General features: G+C 46.7%; 3 protein-coding genes and 1 pseudogene across 10 annotated transcripts in view; 1 reads left to right on the forward strand and 3 right to left on the reverse strand.

Annotated features, from left to right (window-relative positions):
* The window catches only part of TATDN1 (TatD DNase domain containing 1), a 30,835-nt gene extending 24,008 nt beyond the window's left edge, over positions 1 to 6,827 (reverse strand). For both annotated transcript variants that reach the window (XM_005688856.2, XM_013969090.2), the window contains exons 1-2: positions 6,744 to 6,827; positions 1,303 to 1,368 (exon numbers count right to left, since the gene is read on the reverse strand). In XM_005688856.2, the coding sequence (XP_005688913.1) occupies positions 1,303 to 1,368; positions 6,744 to 6,765 (88 nt within the window). In that variant the 5' untranslated portion in view covers positions 6,766 to 6,827. The remainder of the gene's footprint in view (positions 1 to 1,302; positions 1,369 to 6,743) is intronic.
* Positions 471 to 1,286, reverse strand: LOC102173020 (annotated as a pseudogene).
* On the forward strand, positions 6,652 to 14,569 carry NDUFB9 (NADH:ubiquinone oxidoreductase subunit B9). 2 transcript variants are annotated; one of them, XM_018058557.1, is made up of 4 exons: positions 6,652 to 6,886; positions 10,519 to 10,711; positions 11,274 to 11,387; positions 14,253 to 14,569. In XM_018058557.1, exons 2-4 carry the CDS (start codon positions 10,586 to 10,588, stop codon positions 14,382 to 14,384), a joined length of 372 nt encoding a protein of 123 aa, XP_017914046.1. In that variant the 5' UTR covers positions 6,652 to 6,886; positions 10,519 to 10,585; the 3' UTR covers positions 14,385 to 14,569. The 2 variants fall into 2 exon arrangements, with proteins under 2 accessions (XP_017914046.1, XP_017914045.1); XM_018058556.1 differs by having other exon boundaries at positions 6,840 to 7,001; positions 14,253 to 14,567.
* MTSS1 (MTSS1, I-BAR domain containing) overlaps positions 15,270 to 24,053 on the reverse strand; it is a 162,913-nt gene continuing 154,129 nt past the window's right edge. For 3 of the 6 annotated variants that reach the window (XM_018058551.1, XM_018058552.1, XM_018058550.1), the window contains 4 exons: positions 21,825 to 22,019; positions 20,401 to 20,574; positions 19,892 to 20,054; positions 15,270 to 18,186 (listed from right to left, as the gene is read on the reverse strand). In XM_018058551.1, coding sequence (XP_017914040.1) covers positions 17,486 to 18,186; positions 19,892 to 20,054; positions 20,401 to 20,574; positions 21,825 to 22,019 — 1,233 coding nt within the window. In that variant the 3' untranslated portion in view covers positions 15,270 to 17,485. Of the gene's footprint in view, positions 18,187 to 19,891; positions 20,055 to 20,400; positions 20,575 to 21,824; positions 22,020 to 22,847; positions 22,968 to 24,053 lie in introns of all 6 variants that reach the window. The other 3 variants (XM_018058554.1, XM_018058553.1, XM_018058555.1) reach the window with 2 other exon arrangements.

Consider the following 24,053-nt stretch of genomic DNA (forward strand, 5'->3'; position numbering starts at 1 on the left):
AATTACATTCACTGGCTAGCTTCCTTTAACTAAAGGCCTCTAGACTCTCAGGCAACCTGTCCTAGCTTGAGACCATACTTTATATAGATATTTAAGTGAATCACAGTATAAGGGAGGGAGATAATCCAGAAAGTTGGAATGTACTGTATGAACATACCATACATTTTTGCCATCACCCACAGTCAAACACTAGATAAGGAGGCCTATAGTTAAGTAGCAAATTACTCTTCCCAGACTGCTGCCCTGAGACACAAAGATGTACATTGGTATCCCCAGAAATCTGAAATGAACCCACATAAAAAACAAATTAACAGATTATTACCTATGTGGTCCCACTGTCAAATTATAGAGCAATTCCACTATTAAAATTACAAGAAGCCGTTAACGGGACTACGAGAAAAGCATCGTCCCACATACAATAATATTCATCTAGTAGTTTTCCACTCATCTATCAGTTGTTGTCCCAAGATTAGCATTAAAAAAACCCCAAACACATCTAACCCTCAAATCCCCGCCCACAAACAAACATTGGTCTTTGTTCATTCTGAGAGGACAGGATGTCCCAAGAGTGACGAAGGTGGGAGTCAACTCCCCTACAGCCTTCTTCAACCATCCCATCAACTGCTCTTCATTTCTTGAACTACCTTTATTTTCCAAAGAGGTAATGCTGAGGTCAGTCAGAAAGGCTTTCCGAGAAGCCTGCCTTGGATTTCTGCGTCTGCTCCAGTCGTTTCACGATGAACCGGCTTGTATCAATGAAGCGCTCAACGCAGTTCACGAGACAGGCCTCAGCCCGGCTGTCCAACTTTGGTCCAGGCTTGTCTACGCACTTCTCCCAGCAAAGTTCCGTCATCTGGTGCACCAACTGCTGGAAGCGCTGCTTCTGGGTCTCCACCTCGATGAAATGCCGCAGCCGCGGGTCAACTGAGCCCATACCCGACGCGGAGGGATCCATCCCAGCGCCGCCCCGCGGACGGAGACAAACGCCGCGGCAACTCACCGACTTTCATGTGCCTCCGCGGCGGAACCGGAAGCACGATGGCTTGCCGTTTATGCATATGGGTATCTCAATTTCTATGTTTAAAGCTGTAAACTTTGTAGCATTTTGTGACAATAGCTATTTTACACATGTTCATGATCGTAGTTTACCAATATAGCTGATACGGGTTTCACTTTGTTTATAGTTTTAGCCAAGACGCACAATAAATCCTTTAATATTTCAATTTTAAGGGTGGATTAAGCTTTTTATGCTCGAGTCAGAAAATTTGTCTTCATAAATAGCTTAATAAAAGAAAAGTTTACCTTGATGCTTTTGAACCCCCCTATAAATTCCTCTGAACATAGGATCTGTCAAGTTGATACCAATATCTGTGGAAAGCAAAACAAACAAACATATAATCATGGAGGGCCTCTATTTGAAATTTTTACTTTAAATAAAAGGTCCATTTACTTTTCATTCACACATTCATTCATTCACACAAAATCTAAGTGCCTATTGCTTGTCAGTCACTGTGATAGACACTTGGGATACCAAGATGAAAGCCAGTAGTCCTGCTCTCAAGAAACTGCAGAACTGGGAAGGCATACCCCTTAATAGCCAATTAAGAAATTACAATTAGGGGACTTCCCTGGTGGTCCAGTAGTCAAGAATCCGCCTTGCAATGCAAAAGATGCAAGTCGATCCCTGGTTGGGGAACTACGATCCCACATGCCATAAAGCAACGAAGCCCATCAGCCACAACTAGAGAGTCCAGAGATTCAGCATGCCACAACTAAGATCTGACACAGGATCTTAAGTACTGAAATAAACAAGTATTTTTTTTAGTAGAGAAATCACGAGTAGATATGAGCACTGTGGGACACACAAGAGGACCATCCAACTCAGTCTGCTAGTTGGTCCAGAAGAGGCTTCCAGAAAGAAGCACCTCTTGAACTGAATCTTCAAGGATGAGTTGGGAGTTACCCAGCAGAAGACAGGAAACTGCAGATAAGGGGAAGCAGCAGAAACAAAGTATCCGGGGTCTGAAACAGTACAGTGATCCTGGAGAGAAGCGCAGAGACGGCAGTGACCAGAAAAGGGTGGACTCAACCATGTTGCGGATACTTGTCTTTAAGACACCAGATGCACCAAGAAGCACTGATGGCCTCCAAGACTGGTATTCTGGACCTCTCCTTCTGGTGTCTTTGTAGAAGGTGGGATCTGAATGGGGCAAATGGAGTCAGCATAGTTTATCTGGAAACAGTCAAGAGTTCCTATTTGCAATGAAGAGAACCTGAATTAGGGTAATACAAGTGGAGCTGCAGAGAGGGCAATAAATTATTGTCTTTATTCACCAAACAGTTATGAAGAGCAACACTATGCCAAATATTATGTAAGGAGTTAGGGGGTACAGAAATGATTAAGACCTGTCACTTGGTCCCAGCCTTCTAGGAATTTATAGTCTATATAGGAACTGCAAACAACATTTGTGATATAAAATAAAGTGGTTTGACAGAAAACAAAATTCTGTAAAACAATTATCCTTCAATAAAAAAATAAATAAGCTGGACTGTAAGCAACATGAGGCAAGAAGTGTTTATCTTCTTCAAAGCTCTATCCCTAGAACCTAGCATAATGGTTGGAATATAGTAGGAGCTTTATACACTTTTAAGCCTATAAATAATCACTTTGTAAATAATCACAAAGCACAGCTTTGTGCTTCAGAGCGCCAAGAAGGAGCACAAACAGTTTTGGCAAGAATGATGAAAAAGCTCCACAGAAGATCTCAATCTTGTAGAAAGCTAAAGCTCAAAAGCTGACAAACAGAAAGGGCATCCCACATACAGGTGTGTGTAGAAGTGTGGAAGAGATTCACTGTGCTGTAGAGCAGAGGTTCACAGTGGAGAGTGATTTTACAGTCCCTCTCTTCTTTTAACCTCTCCCCTCCCTGCCACCCCCTGCCCCCAGCATCCAGCAATGTCTGTATTTATTTCTAGTCCTCACACTGAGGGGAGTGCTCCTGACAGTTTCTAAGAACCCCCAGCTGTTGACACCCCAGGATCAACCTGAGGTTGAGGTAATTGTTACTAATTACTGCCAGCTGCTCTCTCACTGGTTCATCCGATGGAAGTGAGCACAGATGCTACTAGATGGGCATCTTCTAAACCTCTGCTTTTCAAATGAGGGGTATTCCAGTGTATGTAACACCCTGAGATTTCCTGGAGTATCCATTTTACTTTGGAAAATCTTGGGGATGACATAGCCTTTAATTTTAGAAGGGCATTATATTATTTCAATGTTAAGACATCCAGAGAAATTCTGTAAATGCATCAAGATTTACATACCACTGCCACCCTATCACCCGGGGGTATATCCTTCACTCTGGGTCCTTTGATGGGTGAGTTTTAGAGCAGAAGGGCTTCCCTGGTGGCTCAGCTGGTAAAGAATCCACCTGCAATGTGTAAGACCTGGGTTCGATCCCTGGGTTGGGAAGATCCCTTGGAGAAAGGAATGGCTACCCACTCCAGTATTCTGGCGTGGAGAAATCCATGTACAGAGGAGCCTGGTAGGCTAGAGTCCATGGGATTGCAAAGAATCAGACTGAGTGACTTTACTTTTTAGAGCAGGAACTCACCAGCATTGAAAAGGGAGCTTCCACTCCATTCCAAATTTTACCACTTTGCAATGATTAAGCATAGATTCTTATTGCTATTCAGATTGAGAAGACGGTCACTTGTGGTATGATATGCAATGTCACAGAAATTAGTCTCAAGTATAACCTAAGACACAATGTATTCCTAGGAGGGAGCAATATTTCCCATAAAACACAAATACTTCTGCTTCCTGCCCTCCTTCCCCAGATTAGAAACACAGGCAGCCATTGGTTATGTGATTTGAGAAGGGGGTAATATAGGATTATAACCTGGGGATAGTCAGCTGTCCTAAATAAAAATCTAAGATTGCTCTTATAATACTGGTTTTTCTATTATTTAAAAAAAAAAAAGTTGGCCACACCTTTTGGCTTATGGGATCCCAGCTGCCCAACAATGGACTGAACCTCAGCCATGGCAGTGAGAGCACTGAATTCCACCCACTAGACCACCAGGGAACTTCCTCCACTGGTGTAATTTTTCATGCAACTGCTACATGTAAAGCTTGTTCATGGAACAACTGTCCATGGGTCTAACAGGTTGTTTTCCAAAGTATTGCTCATGAATACTATAGGCAGAAATTTGTGTAGTGGGTCATAGGCAGACTTTTAAAACGGCATGGAATAAACTCACATAAAAAAGGCAGAATGCATAATATGATCCCATTTTTGTCATAAAAAGACACATCTGATATGTTTGCCTATTTTTATGTCTCCGTATAAATTTAAAAATTATGGAAGGATATAAAGTTTAAACATTGTTTACCCCTGGAGAGTGGAAATGAAGGGCATACAGAAAGAAATGTTTCAATTAAACCCACCTTCTATAAGAAGTCTTTTCTAGCTTATCTAGTTGAGATTCCTTTATCAATTTTCTTACCACCTATACTAAGATTACACATCTTTTACCCACTCATTCATACTTCCACTGAACAGTCACTGTACTAAATAAGCCTCTGGGAAACAAAGACAAATACCACAAGTACCACCAAGTATCTGCCTTAAAAGAGTGTAGACTAATGGGAAAGGCAGATACATAAGTATTTTAATTATAAAATAATGTGGTAAAGTAAAGGGTAGGTAAAAATCAACCAGGCAAGAGGATATTAGAGACAGAAGGGACATTATGGTCCCAAACTGCCACTCTAAAACCTTTTCAGAAAGAAGAAACAGCACCTCCAAGTGTCTACAGAGCATAAAAGGATGCGGTTGGAAAAGCGGGCAGGATCAGACCATAGAAAGGCTTGCATGCGATGTTGTGTGCTAGGTTGCTTCAGTCGTGTCCGACCCTTTGCGACCCCATGGACTGCAGCCCACCAAGCTCCTCCGTCCATGGACTTCTCCACGCTAGAATATACTGGAGTGGGCTGCCATTTCCTTCTCCAATGCTATGTTAAAGCACTTCAACTATCCTGAGGACAGCAACTAAAAGATCTGAAGCAGAAGAAAAGTATAGCTGACTTTTTTATATAGACCACTCTGGAGGCTGGAGAAAGGATTAAAGAGACATAAGTTGAGGCAAGGATTAAGTTTTTATTACAAACACAAAACTTTTAAAAAGTTGTGTTTCCTTTTCTTTGTGGAGTGTTTCGTGGCTCTCACCCCATCTACCCCGTCAATTATATCACAGACTGTAATAGAGAGGCTGAGGGACACCACACCTGCAAAGTGTCTACAATTTTTGAGGACCTACCTGTCCCCCACCCCAGGCTCTCCCACAGTATTTTAAAAAACCTCTTTCATGGCACTTTAAGGTGCCACTTAAAACACTCTCCCCTGCATTTGCTTTGACTGTACATACCTCTCCAGCCTGAAAACTGTACCACTAGATTCTTTATAATTCCACATACTTAGCACAATATCTTTGTAAAAAAAATACTGCCCCAAACAATTCTTAGATCTAAGTTTATAATCCTAACCTCTTTGAATGCAAGACATTTCCAACTGACCAGTAAAACTGTCTCCACCTGATGTCCTGTAAGATTCTCACATTTACCTAACCCAAATGGATTTCCTTACATCTCCCATTTCAGTTTTACGTTTCATATTGAGGTATTTATCCCAACCCTGAATCATGTTTACTCTCCCTTGTCATAAACTCTTAGCCACTAAATGCTGCATCTGTACCTCTCCCCCTTTTCCAATGCCCTTGCTCAAGTTCTGATATGCTTCCCTGCCTCTCCCTGTGACCTACCAAACCTACACAACAGCTGTCATTTTCCCACTTCAAGTGGCTAGAAAGTTCGCAAAGAAGGCGCGTGCCCTGCTTTACCCACTGCTGTATCCCACAGCCCAAGGCTCCCAATGTGAAACTGGCATCCAACGATTTGCTTAAGGAATGCTCCTTGTCAAAAGCCTCCAGTGAACCTCCACTCCATACACAGTAAAATTAAACTCAGCAACACATTCAAGTCCCAAGTCAGCCTTCCAATCCTAGCTCTCACAATATCCGTGCCCTCCTCTCGCCCCCCACCTTTCCTGAGTGCCTGGTACTAAATACGCTTACTCCTTTTGTTCCTGTCGCATTCTTCCTCTCGTTCTGCCGATGCTGAATGGTTAGTGTACTTGCCAAGTACAGAACTTGTTTCTCTTCCCATTGTGTCTTCCAGTTTCCCCACCAGATGCCACCAGATTAAAGACAGGTCTGTGTTTTTAGGCCGATGCCTGGCCCACCAGAGGCGCTCAGTAAATGTGATGTGAACTATATAATACGAATCAGTGAACGCGTCCCTCGAAGCCATACCCCATCCTCCTCTCCGCCAAACAAACGGGAAGGGGTGGGAGGTGCACGTAGGCTAGAGGCGAATACAACGTCTGGCCTTGAGTGTTTTAGTAGTTGTTCTTTTTTTCTTTTTATTGAATACAACAACATGTTGGAAAGAGCACAAGTAATAACTGCGAAGTTCGTCAATTTTCACAAGTAACCACACCGGTGAAGCCAGCACCCAGACTGAGCACCAGAACATTACCAGCACCCAGAGGCCTCCCCGCGCCCTCTTCCGCGGAGTGCACGTTCAACCCGGCAAAGGGCTGGCGAGCTCACGTCCTGGGCCCTCTAGCAGCGGTGCGCGACGCCCGGGAATGGAAATGCCCCAAATCCTGGCAAACTCTTACCCACGAATTTGAAACGACTCATGACTGCAGCCCCAGGTTCTCCTCGACGGAAGCGGAAACGGCCCTCTATCGCCCCGCCCCCAGCAGCCCCGCCCCCTCGCCGCTGACATCCGGTTTCCCGGGAGCCTGCAGGGCTGCTGAAGGTGAGCCGGCCATCATGGCGTTCTTGTCGTCGGCCGCCTATCTGACCCACCAGCAGAAGGTGCTGCGGCTTTATAAGCGGGCGCTGCGACACCTGGAATCATGGTGCATCCACAGGTGGGAGATGAGGACCCAGGGTGCGGGGAGGTGACCCCGGCGGCTCCCACAGAGGCCGAGAGGCCCTTGGTACCGGGCGGCTCAAGGACTTCGGGGACGGGGTGGGAACGCGGCCCCTCGCCCCCAAAGCCCGCCTCTAGACCTGGGTTCGAATGCGGAATTCATCGCCCACATCTGGGAGACCTTGAAAACTTGTTTATCTGGCTCGGGCCTCGGTTTTCTAATCAGGAAAACGACGCGGTACCCACGCAGAGGGTTGCATAACAATTAAGAGAAAGAAAGTACCGCAGATGGACTTTGTTGTGCCTCCAGCGCTCACTCAATAATAGCTTCCTTCGTGACCGCGTTGCTCATATTGGTAGTAATAACAAGTGCGTTCTTTTCTTTAGTCCTCGCACCTCGGGAAGTTAGAGATGATTTAGCCTTATTTTATGGAGAAGGCAATGGACCCCACTCCAGTACTCTTGCCTGGAAAATCCCATGGACAGAGGAGCCTGGTAGGCTGCAGTCTATGGGGTCGCTGAGAGTTGGACACGACTCAGTAACTTCACTTTCACTTTTCACTTTCATACATTGGAGAAGGAAATGGCAACCCACTCCAGTGTTATTGCCTGGAGAATCCCAGGGATGGCGGAGCCTGGTGGGCTGCCGTCTCTGGGGTCACACAGAGTCGGACACGACTGAAGCGTCTTAGCAGCAGCAGCAGCCTTATTTTATAGATAAGAAAAGGCAAGAGAATAATTTGCTCAAGGCCCTGCAGCTGGTAAGTGGCCTAGCCAGGATTAAAACTCAGGTGTCTTAAGTCCAAAGCATCACCATCACCCCCACCCCACCCCCATCAGCTTTCCTCTTTATAGCTTCATCCAGTCCTTTTTGTTAGCTTCATCCCACATAATTCCTTACCTCCCACATAATTTTTTTTCTTTCCTCTCTTGTCCATCTGGAACTAGTCTTAGAACCCAATCTTAGAACGCAATCTTAAAACACGGATTTTTGTGATCCTGGGGTAACATCCCAAGATATATATGAATGCAAGGCCTCTACTCCCTTAGCAGAATCCTAAAACCTAGTCTAAGGAGAAGGCTTCTGAGGAAAACTAAGCAATATGAAACTGAGTATGTCTGGAAAAGCTGTGAAGGGCATCCTTGAAGCCCAGATTTTATATATTTGGGATGATTGTAAGTCATCGACTTACTTCTGTTTGCTAGGCAGCAGGATGGCCAGGTTCAAGGCTGTAGGGTTTGTTACTTTCCGAATTTTTTTTATTCATGACAGAATTTGCCATTCAGATTCTATGCTGGCTGATGAATAAATAAATATTTACAAGGCTTTTTTCTCAGCTGTTGCAGTTTATGGATTAATGGGAAAGATGGACATATGTTAACAGCATAGAGAGTTATCAGTTTTATAAGATGAAGGAAGTCAAGCCATCAGGAATTTAGGCAGTGCTGAACTACATCTGGGAATATTAATGTTAGCCTTGGAGGAAAGGATAAATGTAGTTATCATGATAACACTGACTCAGAGTTCCTTTAAATCTCCTGACATCTTTTCTCTGTACTTTCCTGATATTTTTTTTCTTCCATTTGCCCTCACAGTGCTATTTGTTCTGCATGGGTCCATCCTAGACACTTGGTTATTGCTGTATATATACTGTGCAGCCTCATCTATTGTTGGGACTTGTCTCTAGAGCTGTATTTCCAACTATTTGTTAGATTACCTACAGTGCTCTGAAGCTGAACTTACTTTTATTTTCACTACCTCATTTTGACTCTCTTCCCAAATTCCCTGCCTCAGCTAATGACATTACTAGTAATATAGTCACTCAGCTTTAAGTCTTAGTATTATTTTCAGGGGCTCAAAATTTACCCCTCTGCCAGAGTCATACATATACATACTTACATGCCATGTACAACTGGACCCTGATTTTTGTAAATTCTCTTCCCACTGTAATAATCTCAGTAGTTGACATTGAGCACTGAGGATGTATCCAGCACTGTGTAAAGTGTGTTTATATGTTTTAGCTTATAGCATCTTTAAGGACAGCCTGAAGATAAAAGCGTCAGCCTGCAATGCAGGAGACCTAGGTTCGATCCCTGGGACAGGAAGATCCCCTGGAGAAGGAAATGGCAACCCACTCCAATATTCTTGCCTGGAGAATTCCATGGACAGAGAAGCCTGGTAGGCTACAGTCCATGGGATCGCGAAGAGTCGGACACGACTGAGTGACTTCACTTCACTTCTTCATTAACATTTTAATGGAGGAAGAACCCATGGCCTAAAGACTTGAAGTAATTTACCCTAGATCACACAGCTGGTAACTGCAGAGCTAAGATTCAGTCTTAAGCAATCCAACTCCATAGCCTGCTCTCATAAATTTGTAGTCTAAATGTTTCTCTCCTGTCTCCATCCATCACTGTGGCCTGCTTCAGGCCCTTATCATCTGTGGCCTGTATTATCAAAGCCCTGTTATTACTCAGCCATAAAAAAGAATGAAATAATGCCATTTGTAGCAACATAGATGACCCTAGAGTTGATTATACTAAGTGAAGTAAGTCAAAAAGACAAGACTAGTACGATATCACTTATATTTGGAATTAAAATATACAAATGAATGTTATTACGAAACAGACAAAACCAATTTATGGTTACCAAAGGGGAAGTTGGAGTGGGAGTATAAATTAGGAGTTTGAGATCAGCAGATACAGACTATTGTCTATAACAAGGATCTACTGTATGGCACAGGGAATTATATTCAGTATCTTATAATAAGCCATAATGGAAGAGAATATGAAAAACTATATGTATGTATAACTAATTCACTTTGCTGTACACCAGAAACTAATGCAACATTGTAAATCAACTATTGTTTTAAAAATTAAGAATAAAATTTTTAAGCCCCATAAATGATCTCTGCATCTATGGCAGCCCACTCAAGTAACCTTGCCTGGAAAATCTCATGGACAGAGGAGCCTGGTGGGCTACAGTCCATGGGGTTGCAAAGAGTCAGACACGACCGAGGAACAGTTTGACTAACACTTTCTAGAACCTGACCAGAACTTGCCTAAGGTCATGTAGCTAGTGTCAAATTCGGAATTTGAACCCAGGTCTGTTTTGAGCCACACTGTTGCCACCATGTTAATATCTGCCTTCCACATCTCTGAGTCCAGAGTTTAGCTCATTGTCTAGCACAAGGTAGGAGGAAGTTCAGTAAGTTGTCATTCAGTGAATTGAATGATCCTCCTATAGAGGAGATGGGGAAAGAGGTTAGGCTGTGTTTATTAATAGGCTGTGTGTATTATTAATACAATAGTTTTTCGCTGCTGGTGTTTGTGGGGTACTGCCAAGAAAGCTGTCGTAATGATGCAGCCACTCCATTGACAGGGTCCGGGGAGGGGCTGGGAAGTTGCAATACTCACCGGGGAGGCATTAGTGGAAGTACTGCCTCTTGTCAGACAGTTCTACTGCCCGATTGAGCAGATTACATTTCTAATCTCCAAAACCATTTTGGTTTAAGGGATAAATACCGGTATTTTGCTTGCTTGTTGAGAGCCCGGTTTGATGAACATAAGAATGAAAAGGACATGGTGAAGGCCACCCAGCTGCTGAGGGAGGCAGAGGAAGAATTCTGGCATGGTCAGCATCCTCAGCCGTACATCTTCCCTGAGTCTCCAGGGGGCACCTCCTATGAGAGATACGAGTGTTACAAGGTAGGTGAGGACCACAGGTGTGTCGAATTTCAAACCTCAGCCCTGGAAACCACTCGACTTTTTAAGGGCAGGTAGATTTCTGACAGTTACACTTTTTTTTTTTTTAGTGTCAAGTTTTCTCTCTCCCAGATGCCATCAAGACTTTTCTTTCCAAACTCAGAGCCAGGGTCTTGCAGTAAACTATTTGACAAAGGAAAGTGCTTAAGGAATGGGTAAATAACTGATTTTTGGATCTTGAAGTTAAGCAGTTTCAATTGGTGCTTAGTATTCTAAGTGGTATTTCCAAATAACATAAAGCCACGTTGGATGTTTAGAGAGCTCGGGTAGGGGAGGGACGATGCCAGTTCTCTTTGGACTGACCTTGCTGTTTCACAGCCCTAGGTGATTTCATTCTAAGGTGTTCTTTATTTTGGTCCTCTGCTGTTTATGGCTTAGTGTCAGAAGCAACTCTGGTACTTAGAATTGTTATAAAAATGCATTGATTTTTGTTTCCTGAGAAGGCCCTCTCTGTGACATGTAAATGTGTTCTGTGGAATGACGCTGTGATTTCCCCTCCTGACAGGTTCCCGAGTGGTGCTTAGATGACTGGCATCCTTCGGAGAAAGCGATGTATCCTGACTACTTTGCTAAGAGAGAGCAGTGGAAGAAACTGCGGAGGGAGAGCTGGGAGCGGGAGGTGAGTCTTGCCTATACTTTCTCTTTCAGGTTGTGTTCAATACAACATTTACAACCACCTTAGAAATAGGTTAAATGTGTTCCCTGGTCTTTGGGCTTTTCTGTTAAAAGTTTCTTTCCTCCTTCCCCTCCATAACCCTTTGCTTGACTTTCCTCTATATTAACCTCCACGAGCGCCTTGGGTATTTTCCACTCGTGATGACTGATATATGTATGTAAAACTTACTCGTTTTTTAGCTGTGTGGGGTCTTCATTGCCATGAGGACTTGTCTCTAGTTGCCGTTTGCAGACTTCTCATTGCGGTGATTTTCTTGTTGTTGAGCATGGACTCGAGGGCGTGTTGGCTTCAGTAGCTGCAGCTCCTGGGCTCTAGAGCACAGCCGCAATACTTGTGACGCGTGGGCGTGGCTGCTCTGGAGCATGTGGAGCCTCCCGGGATCAGGGATTGAACCTCTATCTAGTGCATTGGCAGGTGAGCTCTTCACCAGTGAGTCACCAGGGAAGCCCTGATTTTTATTTTAAAAAATTCAGTCTTGCTGTAGTGTGAAAAATAAACTGGAGAGGGCAAGTGGAGAAGGGAAGAGACCAGTTCGGGTTACTGCAGTAGTTTAGTCCAAAGACCTCACAACTAGCACGAGGATGGGCATGGTGGATGTGGAAGGAGGCAGCTTTAGGATATTGTTTGCAGGGATGTGAAGAGGGATTGGATTGGGGTGGGGGGGACCGTGTGGAGTGAAGGACAGGGAAGAATCAAGAATGATTTCCAGGTTTTAAGCTTCAACATGTGGAGTTTGGTGGTGGTGTTTATTGAGATAGGGAAGAGAAGCAAAAACAGATGTCAGAGGACAATCAAGTGTTCAGTTTTAAATGTTTAAAAATGTTAAAGTTGAGAATCCGGTGAGACATCTGGTGCAGGTGTCAGAGGGTGACTTTGGATGTGCAGATTTGGAACTCAGAAGAGAGATTTGGGCTCAGAATAGAAATGTGGGCGTTGTCAATTGTTTTAAAAGCCACAGAAGGGGGAATAGGGGGCCTCTTCCCAGTTCCCTCTCCACAGCAGAGGAACTGGATTAAGTGGAGGCTAGCAGAGAGCCACAGAAAGGTTTGAGATCCTTAGATCGAAGAGAAAGTGTTTCAGGAATAGTGGCCAGGGCCAGTCATCTTTGATGTGCGCTAGGGTCCTAGAAATAGCGTCGAAAGGTGTTAGTTACAGAAAGGGCATTAGTGGCCCTGACTTGAGCTTACCTGTCATACAAAGATTGATTGGAAGCTGAGGAGGAGAAAATGGGAGGGAGAGATGGCTCTTGAACATTTGCTGAGAACAAAGAAATGGGGCAGTAACTAGAGACTGAGAGATTACTTTCTTTTAAAATAAATAATAATGCATGTCTGCTGGTGAGATTTGGGGTGAGGGAGAGTCTGGTAATGCCAGTTCGAGATGGAACAAGTACAGAAGGAAAAATTTTAAGGATCCTGAGCCTGTGTGGGGCCTTTGAAAGGAGAAGGGATTCTCCTCCATTCTTACTGGACAGAAGCTGTAGGTAAATACTTTTGGGGAAATGACAGACTTTGATGTGCTGGCTTCTCTTTTTTTAAGTGAAATAAGGAAAAGCCAGGGAGTAGGCAAAGCATTTTTGTAGAACATGGAAAGGGTGTGATAATCGTGGGCCAGGGGATGAGTTTCTGGAGAGGAGCGGGAGGATTGCCATGGGGTGCTGAAGGCCCATGTGCGGCTGGGAGTAGACACATTGTGACTCCAGTTTGTTCCAGAATTTTTTTTTTCTCTAGCAGTACTAAGCTGTACGGGTGCAGGCCTGAAGGTAGACGGTGTGGCTGTTCTCTGTCAGGAGCGACAAGGAATTGGAGTTACTCCATAGGGAGTGATTTTCGTGATGGAATCTAGCTGGATCAAGTAGGGAAGTACACAGGAGACTGATGCAGAGAAGGGCAAGTTAGGTGGGAGCACGTGGGAACTGGTAGCCTCTGTGAGTTCAAGAAGTTATTTTCAAGGGGCCTTTAAGTAAATGAGCTGGAAGAGGACACTAGTTACTGGGATATTGGGTTACTTGAAGTCATGATTTTGTGATCAAGGAGGGCAGTGTTTTCCAAGAAGTATGTGAGCATTTGGCAACTTGAGGCATGTGTGTTCATGGAGAGCAGCAGATTCATTCTGCAGTTGACTGCTTTGGTAACCTCTCCCCCCAAACCTTCCTCCTTTATTAATCCCATTGACATTATTAAACAGCACATGTACTGTGGCCCAGGTTTGCCACAACCCAGAATTGGTTTTCTGTAGGGAGGTTCAAAAAATCATGGCTCTGGAAAGTGGGTGCCTTGGGTCTCCTCCTCTGTTAGGACAGCGGTGGTCTCGGAGGTTTGCTGGAACAAGGGGTAGCTGGGCAGCAGGGGGCAGAACTGAGGACGTTTGTACCTGATTGCTATTTGGAGGGCTTTTAAATTAATCCCTAATGCATTCAAATAGAGGTTTCTTAACAGTGCTTTTGGAGACCACTTTGCAGAGACAGGAGAACGTGGTGGGGTGGTCAGGTGAAGGGGCCATAACAAGGGGAACTTGGAGTAGTAATTGTCAGAGTTTCGCTTAATGAGTAGGAGGTGGGGTAGGAGGGTTTGTTCTCAGCCTTGCTGTTTTAAGAATGGGAAAACCGTGAAGGAGAACAGCTTTTGTATCTGAGTTAAAATATGGGCATAAAAATAATGCAGTTCTGTATAAACAACCCTTTTCTGTAGTGAGGATCAGAGTGTCATGTGACACAGTAGAAACAGCGCTGACACTGCTCCACAGCAGAGAGGTCGGACCGTCATTTCGACTCCTTTTCTAATTGTTCCTTCCTTACCCCTCTTCCAGGTGAAGCAGCTGCAGGAGGAAACCCCGGTTGGTGGTCCCCGAACTGAAGCTTTGCCCCCAGCCCGAAAGCAAGGTGACTTGCCCCCTCTCTGGTGGCATATCGTGACCAGACCCCGGGAGCGGCCCATGTAGAGAGAGGAAGATGCCTCACAGTCACACTCGCAAGTGAGATGAGTTAACAGGACACACACTTGCCCTAATAAAATAACTCCACCTGATATGACTGACGTGTTCTTTAGAGGAGTGACATGCCAGGCGATTGGGCTGCTGTTATTTTCTTAGCAATTATGCATATAAAGAAAAGTATGTGAAATGCAGTCAGTCAGACGTGTTCTGTTCTTCCTCATTAAGTCATATTGATAAATATACTATCAAGGGAAAACTGCACAGCAGAACCAGATACAAGATGTACTTGAATAAACGACTTGAAGGCTTAACTCAGCTGTAATGAATGGAAGGCATAAGAGGCTAAGATGAGAAAGCCTGGCAGTAGTGAGGGTGTGAGATACCTTTTCTGTTTCCTGGATTCCACTCATGGAATTTTAGCTTTGATTAAAGGACCACTCTTAAGAAGCACACAGTCAGCAAATAACCATGCAGTTTATGGGGTTCTCAGCATTGGGGTTTGGTGGCTGAGATTAAAGCATTTGATCTGAATGCCACTTTTGTGACAGTCATTTCAAAGGCAGTTTCCCAGCTTTGCTTTCTCTACTGTAGCTTGGATTGTCTGCAGACACAAAGGTAAGGGTGGCAAAAACTAAATGAAGTTTTCTTTTTTTCTAAAGGTAAAGCCATTTTAAAAATTCAACCAAACCCAGCTAGTTTCTGTTCTTGGAAACTCACTGGAACTGTTAACATCAAACTCACTGAAACCTAACACTTAGGTCAGGCAACTAAGTGTTCTTAGGGTGCACAGAAAGGATGTCAGTTTTCTAAGCTCAATCTGAGTTTCAGCCCATCTTCTCACATTTGACCAAGACCTCAGCCTGAATTTTAATAAGACTTGAAATGCAGGGCTTTTTTTTCTAGTGGTTCTTTATTTATAATGTAGGCTGAAGCAACTGTTACAAGGTAGAAGGGAGACACGTTACACATTGTCATTTATACAAGTTTAGAACAGAAACTGCTCAGGGAGAGGCCGACTCTCAGCACAAACTAGCGACTAAACCACAGTAATTCACCTTTAGAAACAGTTTCTTTATTTTTAGCTGTGACACTGCTTTTACAATATGCAAAAACACAAACAGAACTACCCAAGGTGTTTTGTCACATTCTTTCTACATTGAATTTGGCAACATTTTATATTAAATTTATTCAGATTATACTAACGTTTAAAAACTAAACAAGTGAAAAGCTGTACCAAGGTACAGTTACATCCATTTATTTCAAAGGTTTAAAATACCACTTTTATCTAACGTAATTACCTTGCAGTGATTTCTGCTTTTGCAAAAACCATCTCAAGCATCATATGCACAATGCATCAGCTACTTTTAGTCATCAAGATTGGTGGGCTAAACCACAGGCACTACTGTTGCTTATATTCTGTAAAAGGAGCTTGTTTTTCAAAGAAAAAAAGCTTAAATAGTTTCTAATAATCATGCCTTTGCTTTAAAGCCATAACATAAAATGTCCTTGAGCGATCACAGCAGTGTTAAATGTTAATATATAGAACAGTGACTATACAGGTATGTTTCTTTCATATCCAATGCAGTTATGTATTAAAGCATAAGAGTATGTAGCCGAGGCTTAGCACCAACAGAGATCTGCAGGCCCTGGGGGACCTGCCAGGCTCTTTCTCCTTGAGAGGTTCGGTCCCAAATGAGCACTTTAAACTGACCCCACTAAGAGGCTGGCTTCTTTTTAAAAAACACCATCACAGTCCCCAAATGTGATCCCTTTAAATCTACAAATCTCTGTTGGCTTTAGGGGATGGGCATTATAACAAATTTAACTTTCACTTAAAAAAGAAAAGACAGAAATCCATTCCAAAAAACATTACCTAAAATACAAAAAAGAGGACAGTATAGTGGTCAGATTCCAGGTGACAAGAAAGAAATCCTCCTCTCCGATGTTTAGTATGAAGCCAGTTAACTGCCACTTATTTAAAAGAAGGTAAGAAAAACAAGCCCCCAGACTGGTAAACACATTGGCAAGTTGCTAGACTCCAAGCTGGTTACCCTTGTTAAATCCGCTCGAGTTTTTTCAAAATATTTGGGCTTTTCAACGTACCCAGCCTGCTGGGCACAGTTAAGTAAAAGGCATTTGCTATATCTAAGAATTCCCTGCTATCATTTTTAAATGTTTTCACATTTTTAAAACTGCCTTACCATTTTGGATGCATTTGGACTCAATGAAAGTGGGTATAACAGACGAGTAACTGAAGTGGGGGTTCTATGTCTACCCGGTGGCGGCCGCATGCACAGGACTGGAGGTGGGTGCTGTGTGCAGTCAGGAGGAATCGTGGGAGAAAGGAAGTCCTTAAACACCCTACAGAAACAAACACTGCAATCCAGTATGGCTTATTCGGATGCATTTACCATGAAGCTACTAGAAATTCAACCTACGAGGCTACCCTTAAATGTAACAGGATCGGCTATGTTGACAGTGTGCCCCTCCCCCAACCCTCCCCCCAATCCCAACACAGTCTACCATTTCCAGAGTTACTTCACTCCAGATATTGCTCATCAACTGACTCCTGCATTTCTCATCCCGAAAGTAGTTTGCTTGGATAAGGATTTTTACTCTCTATCCATTTTGTTTGTACATTAAAATAACTTGGATTTGCTCCTAAGCCAGACTACTACAATGCATCTACAAAAGCTCGCAGGAAAACAAAAGGAAAAAAGCTAAGTATAGTTACCCTTTCTTCTGAAATCACTAACTTTGTGGTTCCCCTGCCCGACCTCCCCCCGCCCTTATGCATTTAAAATTTTACAAAGACTTGTAAAAAAGTTAAATGGAATTTGGCACCTTCAGAAAAATCAAAGGGGAAACTTAAGATTAAAATGTGCAGAAAGAAAACTGTTGATATTTACAAATTAAAAGATCAAGGTTATGTCAGTTACATATGTTGCTTTTAATTCTTACCTAAAGGTGTACTTTCAAAAGAGCTGTGTTCTGAGTTGCCTACAAAATCTTTTGATTATAGATTGGAATGGATCAAGACAAATTAGGTCTTATTAATTAGACAGTTCATTCCCCACTGGCAGCATTTCTTGTGAGCCTAAGAGAGCCTAAGAGAAGCGCGGGGCTGAGCGGTCGTTTGTTGTGGTCTTCTTCAGTTTCACGCCCCTTCGGATGGCGTTCAGCATGTCTTCTCCTTGCGGGACGTCCCTCGGGCTCAGGTCTGCAGGGTCGCTCTCTGGAACCTGGCCTGGGGAGGCAGTGGCACTTGGGGGATCCCTCTCCTGGTCTTCGGCCTCGCTTTCTGGAATCGCCTGTCTGGGCTCCTCAGGGATGCTTGGCTTTGGGCCTGGAAGAGGGGGATTGACGGAGGCTTGGCCGCTCCACATTGAGGCGGGCACACTGGTGACACCCTGGGGGCCCTCAGCCACAGACGGCGACTCTGGGCTGTGCTCACCCCGCTCCTCAGGCCCATCTGGAGGGGCTGGCAGCACCCCAGGGAGGTCTGGGACGGTGGGGGTCTTGACAGGGATCACGGGTGTCTTGATGGGGATGGGACCGGCTCCTATGGTCCCCCGGCGGACAGAAGGCTTGGTGGAAGGGGTCCGTCGGATGGTTGCAACCCCTGGGGTGACCATAGCAGGTCCGAGGGTAGTGGGAAGGCCCGCAGTTGAGGCCGGGCGCTTGGCTTGGAACATCCTTCGATAGGACTGGCTGATGTCGCTGTTTCTTGGGATGGTGGAGGATTTGTCAAACTCCTGCTGATCAGCCTCCTGGTCACCACTTACAGAGAAATAATCGTAATCTGAAACTGATTATAGGATCCGATTAGAAATCTCCGAGGTGGTGGCTGTGCATTTTCATTCTCTGTGTCAGGAGGATAGAAGGCCCCAGAGGCCAGGGACTTCACCCGCAACTTCACCCCAAGCCTCCCTGGGTTTCTGGGCCCCCACCATCTAAGAACTCCTTGATGGGGATTGTCATTTTGTTCACCAAGAGAGCCCTGAGCACCCAGAGCAGAGCTGGACACAACAGGCCTGCACTCAGATACTGCTGAGCTGGGAAGGATGCAAAACTGGCTACCTCTGAGAACCTCTGGGAGGAGTAGAGGGTGGAAGGAGGAAACAAACCCCACATGGACCATACAGACCTCCCCCATGGTCGGCTCATTCGTGCGAAGGCTAGAAAAACAATGGGACTGGCAGCGAGTCTCTGAAAACTATGCACAAAGACAGGTTCCATCAGTGCAGTGTGCTTACTTCCTCTCCCAACACAGGGTCACGCGGGAGGGGAAAGCGGCCGGCCTGAACACCTCAGAGCACGTTTCTGGATGGCAGCACTCTGGCATCTGGGCCAGGTCAGTTTTGGGGTGGGGTGCGGGGGTCTTTGGGCTGTATTATAGGATGTTTAGCAGCATCCCTGGGTGTCTACCAGATGCCAGTAACACCCCCTCCAACTGTAACAACTAAAAATGTCTCTAGATGTTGCCAGGTATCCTCTGGGGAGCAAGACGGTCCTCCACTGAGACCCACTGTCTGAGAGACCTGGATGAAGGACTGCCAATGGGCCTGGCTAACTCTCAGATCTCTCCTAGCAGCTGGAATGCCATCATGCTGGCCTTGTGGCTGGCTGGGGAGAGGGATTAGAGAGGCGGGTTCATAGAGAATTTGGGTTTCAGACTCTTGACAGATCTTAGATTCAAACTCTAGCTCTGCTTCTTATTACCTGTGTGAACCCTGGGCCTCAGTCTCCATGTATGTAAAATGAGGATAAATATACACATGGGCTTCCCAGGTGGCGCAGTGGTGAAGAACCTGCCTGCCAACGCAGGACACGCAAGAGACACAGTGTGATCCCTGGGTCAGGAAGATTCCCTGGAGGAGAATACGGCAACCCACTCCAGTATGCTTGCCTGGAGAATTCCATGGACAGAGGAGCCTGGTGGACTACAATCCATGGGGCTGCAAAGAGTTGGACACGACTGAGTGAGCACACGTGTTACATAAGTGGCTGTGACAAATAAATGGGACAATAAAGTGCTTGGTCTGTTTTTGTCTGTTTAGTTGCTCAGTCATGTCTGACTTTGCAACCTTGTCCATGGGATTTTTCAGGCAGGAACACTGGACTGGGTTGCCATCCTCCTCCAAGGGATCTTCCTGACCCAAGGATCGAACCTGCGTTGGCAGGTGGATTCTTTACCCTCTGAGCCATCAGGGAAGCACAAAGTGCTTACTACAAAGTGCCAAACACAAAGGAGACCGCATCCTTAACAGCATCTTGTATTCATATGGGAACTGCCCTGAACCCTGAAGGTGAAGAACAAGCGAAGCTGTGAAAGTCTGGCCACTTCCTTGGATGGCAGCTACCTAACAATCACAGACGGATCCCCTCCTGAGCATTCCAAGATGCTTGATGGCGTCTGGACAGATGTCTGCCTCCTCCCAGCGGGGAGGGCCCCCCATCCTCACCTGGCACTGCTCAGGAAGCCTGGCTGGAAAGCCTAGGCTGCCTCCTACCTTGGGAGGGGATGGTATCCTCGGAGCAGCAGGGTGTTGTGGTCTGGGTGCTGTAGCCACTGGAGCACTGAAGCGAATCCCGGCTGCTCCTCTGGGTGTCCAGCTGGAGGCCCCGAGACAGGGCCAGTGCCAGTTCCTCACAAGCCTCCATCTCCTCTCCAGGCTGCAGGTGGGAGGAAAGAGACGAGACCCCGGGGCCATCAGTCCCTGTCTGATAACCCCAAAGCCTTTCTACTCTTCCAGTGGGGCCTTGACTGGACTCCTACTCTGTTCCCATGACCACCACTGGGTCTCTGGGCCCAGGAGGCTGTCAGCTTGCTTGGGCCCTACCCAGGCTCTAGAGAGTTCTAGAGTCTAACTCCCATATGAGACCTTCCCTGGGGGCCTTCTAAATGCCGTGGACCAGGGAGTTAGGGAAACGGGCTCGGGTCCCTCCAGCTGCCGGCCAGCACGTGGCCCCTGGCCAGGTGTGGAGGGCCCTGGCCAGCCGAAGAAAACAAGAGCGTCACCCTGGTGGCGGCCGACACGGTCATGCTCCTTGGCCTCTGGGCCTCCTCGGTAGCAGTGGGGACACCTCCTGCTGCAGTGGGGCCTCCTCCGCTGGGGTCTGGCTCTCGCTTCTCTTTGCGGCGCTGAAGGGTGTTCACGAGAGGCTGATCATAAGGTCCTGGCTTGGCCCAGTCCTGAGTGGAGCAAGCGTGGTCAGGCGCCAGGGCCTCGGCCTCCACTTGGAGGCCAGAGAACCCTCCAGACAGCTGCCCACCCATGGAAGGCGGCTGGTCCCCACAGGGGAAGCTCACACTGGGACAGGCCAGCAGCCCCTTCTCCCCTCACCCAGTGCTAGCAGAAGGGAATGGATAGTCCTTTGGGGACCCCCTGGGTACCTCTCCTTTCCTCATATCTGCCCAAAGACAGAACACCCAAAACTGGGCAGGGAGCCTGGGGGAGACTCTTACAGCCACCAAACAGCTGACCAACTGCCTGCGGTGTCTAAAGGCACCAGCAGTGGAAAGACATCCCCAGGGACTAGGCCCTCCCCTTGATGTCTGAGGAAGACCCTGGCCTGTGGGCTCAACTGATCGCACTTGCATAGCCTGGCCACCAGGGGGCACTAAAGGAACTTCAGACGCTTTTCCCTGAGGCTGAACCTCACTTCAGGGAAGCAGCCCCAAAGGGCACTTGGGGATGTGCCTTCTGAGGTCGTCACAGAGGCAGGGAAGGCCCCTGGGTTGGAAGGATTCTGAGGAGTCTGAGAGGTCTGTACCTCTTGCTGAAAATGCAGGCTGCCTAGGGGCCTACTATTCCAGTTAGGGACCTCTCAAAATATCCTCTGGGCATCAACTGTACTTACTAGGAAATAATATAAAAACTTGTTTGTATATTAAAGCAATGTTTATTGCTTTAAAGCAATGTTTATTGGTTTATATGTCTTAATATAAACCATCAAGACTAAAAATAAAGTCTGCATGTACTTTAAAGATTAAAAAAAAAAAGCCAACACCTATCTGGAGGCATGGTTCTATCACCATGGCCCGATAAGGGACTCAAGGGAACAGTCTGGGGCACACAGTCCTCGATACCAGCAATTCCCTCAGGAATCCCCCAGGAGGGCAGAACCAGGACATACACTTTGGAACCAAATATCCCCAGCATGCTCCATCTGGGTCTACTGGGGTCTAACGGGGTTAACTGGTGTCTCCTAAAGGCAACCCCTCCAAGCCCAGCTCCGTGTGGACATCTCTGTCTCAGAGCTGCCTGTTGGATTCTGGTTCTCCCCCAGGGAGAATTTACTCAGGGAGGAGGTGTTATGGGGAAGAAGGCAGAGTGTGAGAGGAAGGGGGTGAGGGGAGAATCGGGGTGAGAATTGTAGGGGCAAAAGAGGGGTGAGCACAGAGGCAATGAGGGAGGGGGGAGAGGACGGAGAGACACAAACCTTCCAGCTAGGGATCTGAGATGACGGGAACATGCCGGGCCCAATGGTGTAATAATGAGCGTAGTCTGGAAGATGGACAGAGGTGACCCGAGGGAGCAGGCGGGAGGCGGGCAGGCAATGAGGGAAAAGGCTCGCCCCTACGGGCCCCACATGGGGCTCACTTGATAAACTATAGTGAGAAAACCCGTTAGACAACTGGAAACAAAAAAAAGGGGAGGAAAAAAGGAAAAAAAATTAATATAACAGGATGAGCGTGGAGGTACAAGATGGCATTGACATTCAAGGGACGAGGGAGACCTGAGTATTTACAAAGAAACATCAGGGACTCTGCTGCTCATGGACAGTCCATGATGCGAGAGAAGAGCTCCACGGTGCAAAGAATGCACATTTATCTGACACCAAGCATTCAGTGGGGGAAAATACTGTATCTACTTTTAGAATAGTTTGGAAATGATCGGTGTCCCTAATGTGCAGTGCTCAATGGTCTCTGATTATTTCACTAATAATTTCAAAGTGATGGTGATTTGCTCATCTCCATTGTGCAGCTTTCAAAACAACACCATCAGCTGAAGCTGTTCGTTCCAGGTTTCCAAATCATCAGAGTGTTCAGGAGCAGATTCTAAACTGGGGCGAAGAAGGTGGGGCTGCAAACAAAAAGGCGGGAAAGCACACAGCCTCTGACGCAGTGGAATGTCACATCCAACGACAAGGTGACGAGGTGGCCATGGCGGGCGGGGTGCGGGGGAGGGGGAAGAGGAAAGATGGATGATCATCCATGTCCTGGGAAGAAGCCTTCACACCTCCGAGTTCCCCATACCCCTTCCTCTCCCTCTTGATGACCACAAGGTCACTGCTTCAGAAGCCAGGCACCCCTTCCCGAAAAATCCCTCAGTCTTGTCCCTCCCTCTGTCCCAAGAGGGGCTACTCTTGGGGGAGATTTTGAGTTTCTGGGTTCCTGCGGCTGTGCAGGAAGTAGCTGGCAGAGGGAGGGTTGGGGGAGAGGCTGGGACCCCAGCCGGTCACCTTCTCCGTGGACGCCCAGGCGCCCATGGTGGAGCCTGAGCTGACCGAGGTGGGCGAGCTGCACTCGCTCACCGACTGGCAGGTTTCCGAGGCTTCGGAGGAGGCCGAGCTGGACGAGTTCTGCAGCAGGGGAGGGACCACACGAGGGGACCACGTACCACCAAAAAAGAACATCCGTAAAAAATAAAAAGATGGGGGAGGGCGGGGGCGGGGGGAGGAAAGTCACGCAAGAGAGAGAGACAGACAGACACGTACACAGAGAAGGGAAGGATGGGAGAAGCAGAGTTAGGGTTATTTCCCCCCAAAGCTGCACCTACAGAGGCTCCCAAGCCCTGGAAAGGAAGCGTGACACCCAGCGAGACCCAGACCCGCTGGACTGTGGCTCCCAGGACCCTGACGTCTGTGTGTGTGTAGTGCACAGGCTGCGTGCCTGGCCTGGGGAGAGGGGCTCTGGTCAAGGTGCGGGACTCCTGTGCTCTCCAGGGCATTTCTTCCTGTGCCACGAGCCCAGGGATGCCATGCCTTTTACATCTCTCAGGTGCCCGGATGATACGACGTGAGGACTGACCCCCCAGCTTGGGCTTTTGCTCCACGTCTGCCTGTTGTTTGGCCACTAAGCCATGTCCGACCCTTTTGTGACCCTGTGGACTGTCGCCCGCCAGGCTCTTCTCTCCATGGGATTTCCCCAGGCAAGAATACTGGAGCGGGTTGCCATTTCCTTCTCCAGAGGGTCTTCCCGACCCAGATACTGAACCTGCATCTCCTGAGGAAGATGCTGAGCTCCCAGGGAAGTTCCTTGTCTCCTTAGAATGGCTCTAACTGCTGGATTCTCTCCCTTTATCACATGCAGCCTCTGGATCCCTAAGGGGTGGTTTCCAGCTGTGAAGCTGTATCTTCACAGGACATGATTTTAGGTCTTTCTGCCTGGGGGGTGATTTTGAGGCTCTGGGCAGTGAAGTCCAGTGGTTAGGGCAATGTTTCGAGTGGCCATCATAGAGAGGGTGAACCATCCAGTGAGATCTGAGACATCACAGAACTGAGGTCTGCCTTGAGAAAACATCTCTTCAGGCTGATCTGATTAAACCTCCAGTCCCTGCCCGTCTCCCAGTGTCAACCAGGCACCTGCTCCCAGGCCCTAACCTTCAGCCGAGGCAGAGATTGCCTGTTAATTCAGCACTGCATCTTGACATTCTGGTCCTGTCCTGG

This window comes from Capra hircus, chromosome 14 (assembly GCF_001704415.2).
Source record: "Capra hircus breed San Clemente chromosome 14, ASM170441v1, whole genome shotgun sequence".
In the NCBI taxonomy this organism is placed as follows: domain Eukaryota; kingdom Metazoa; phylum Chordata; class Mammalia; order Artiodactyla; family Bovidae; genus Capra; species Capra hircus.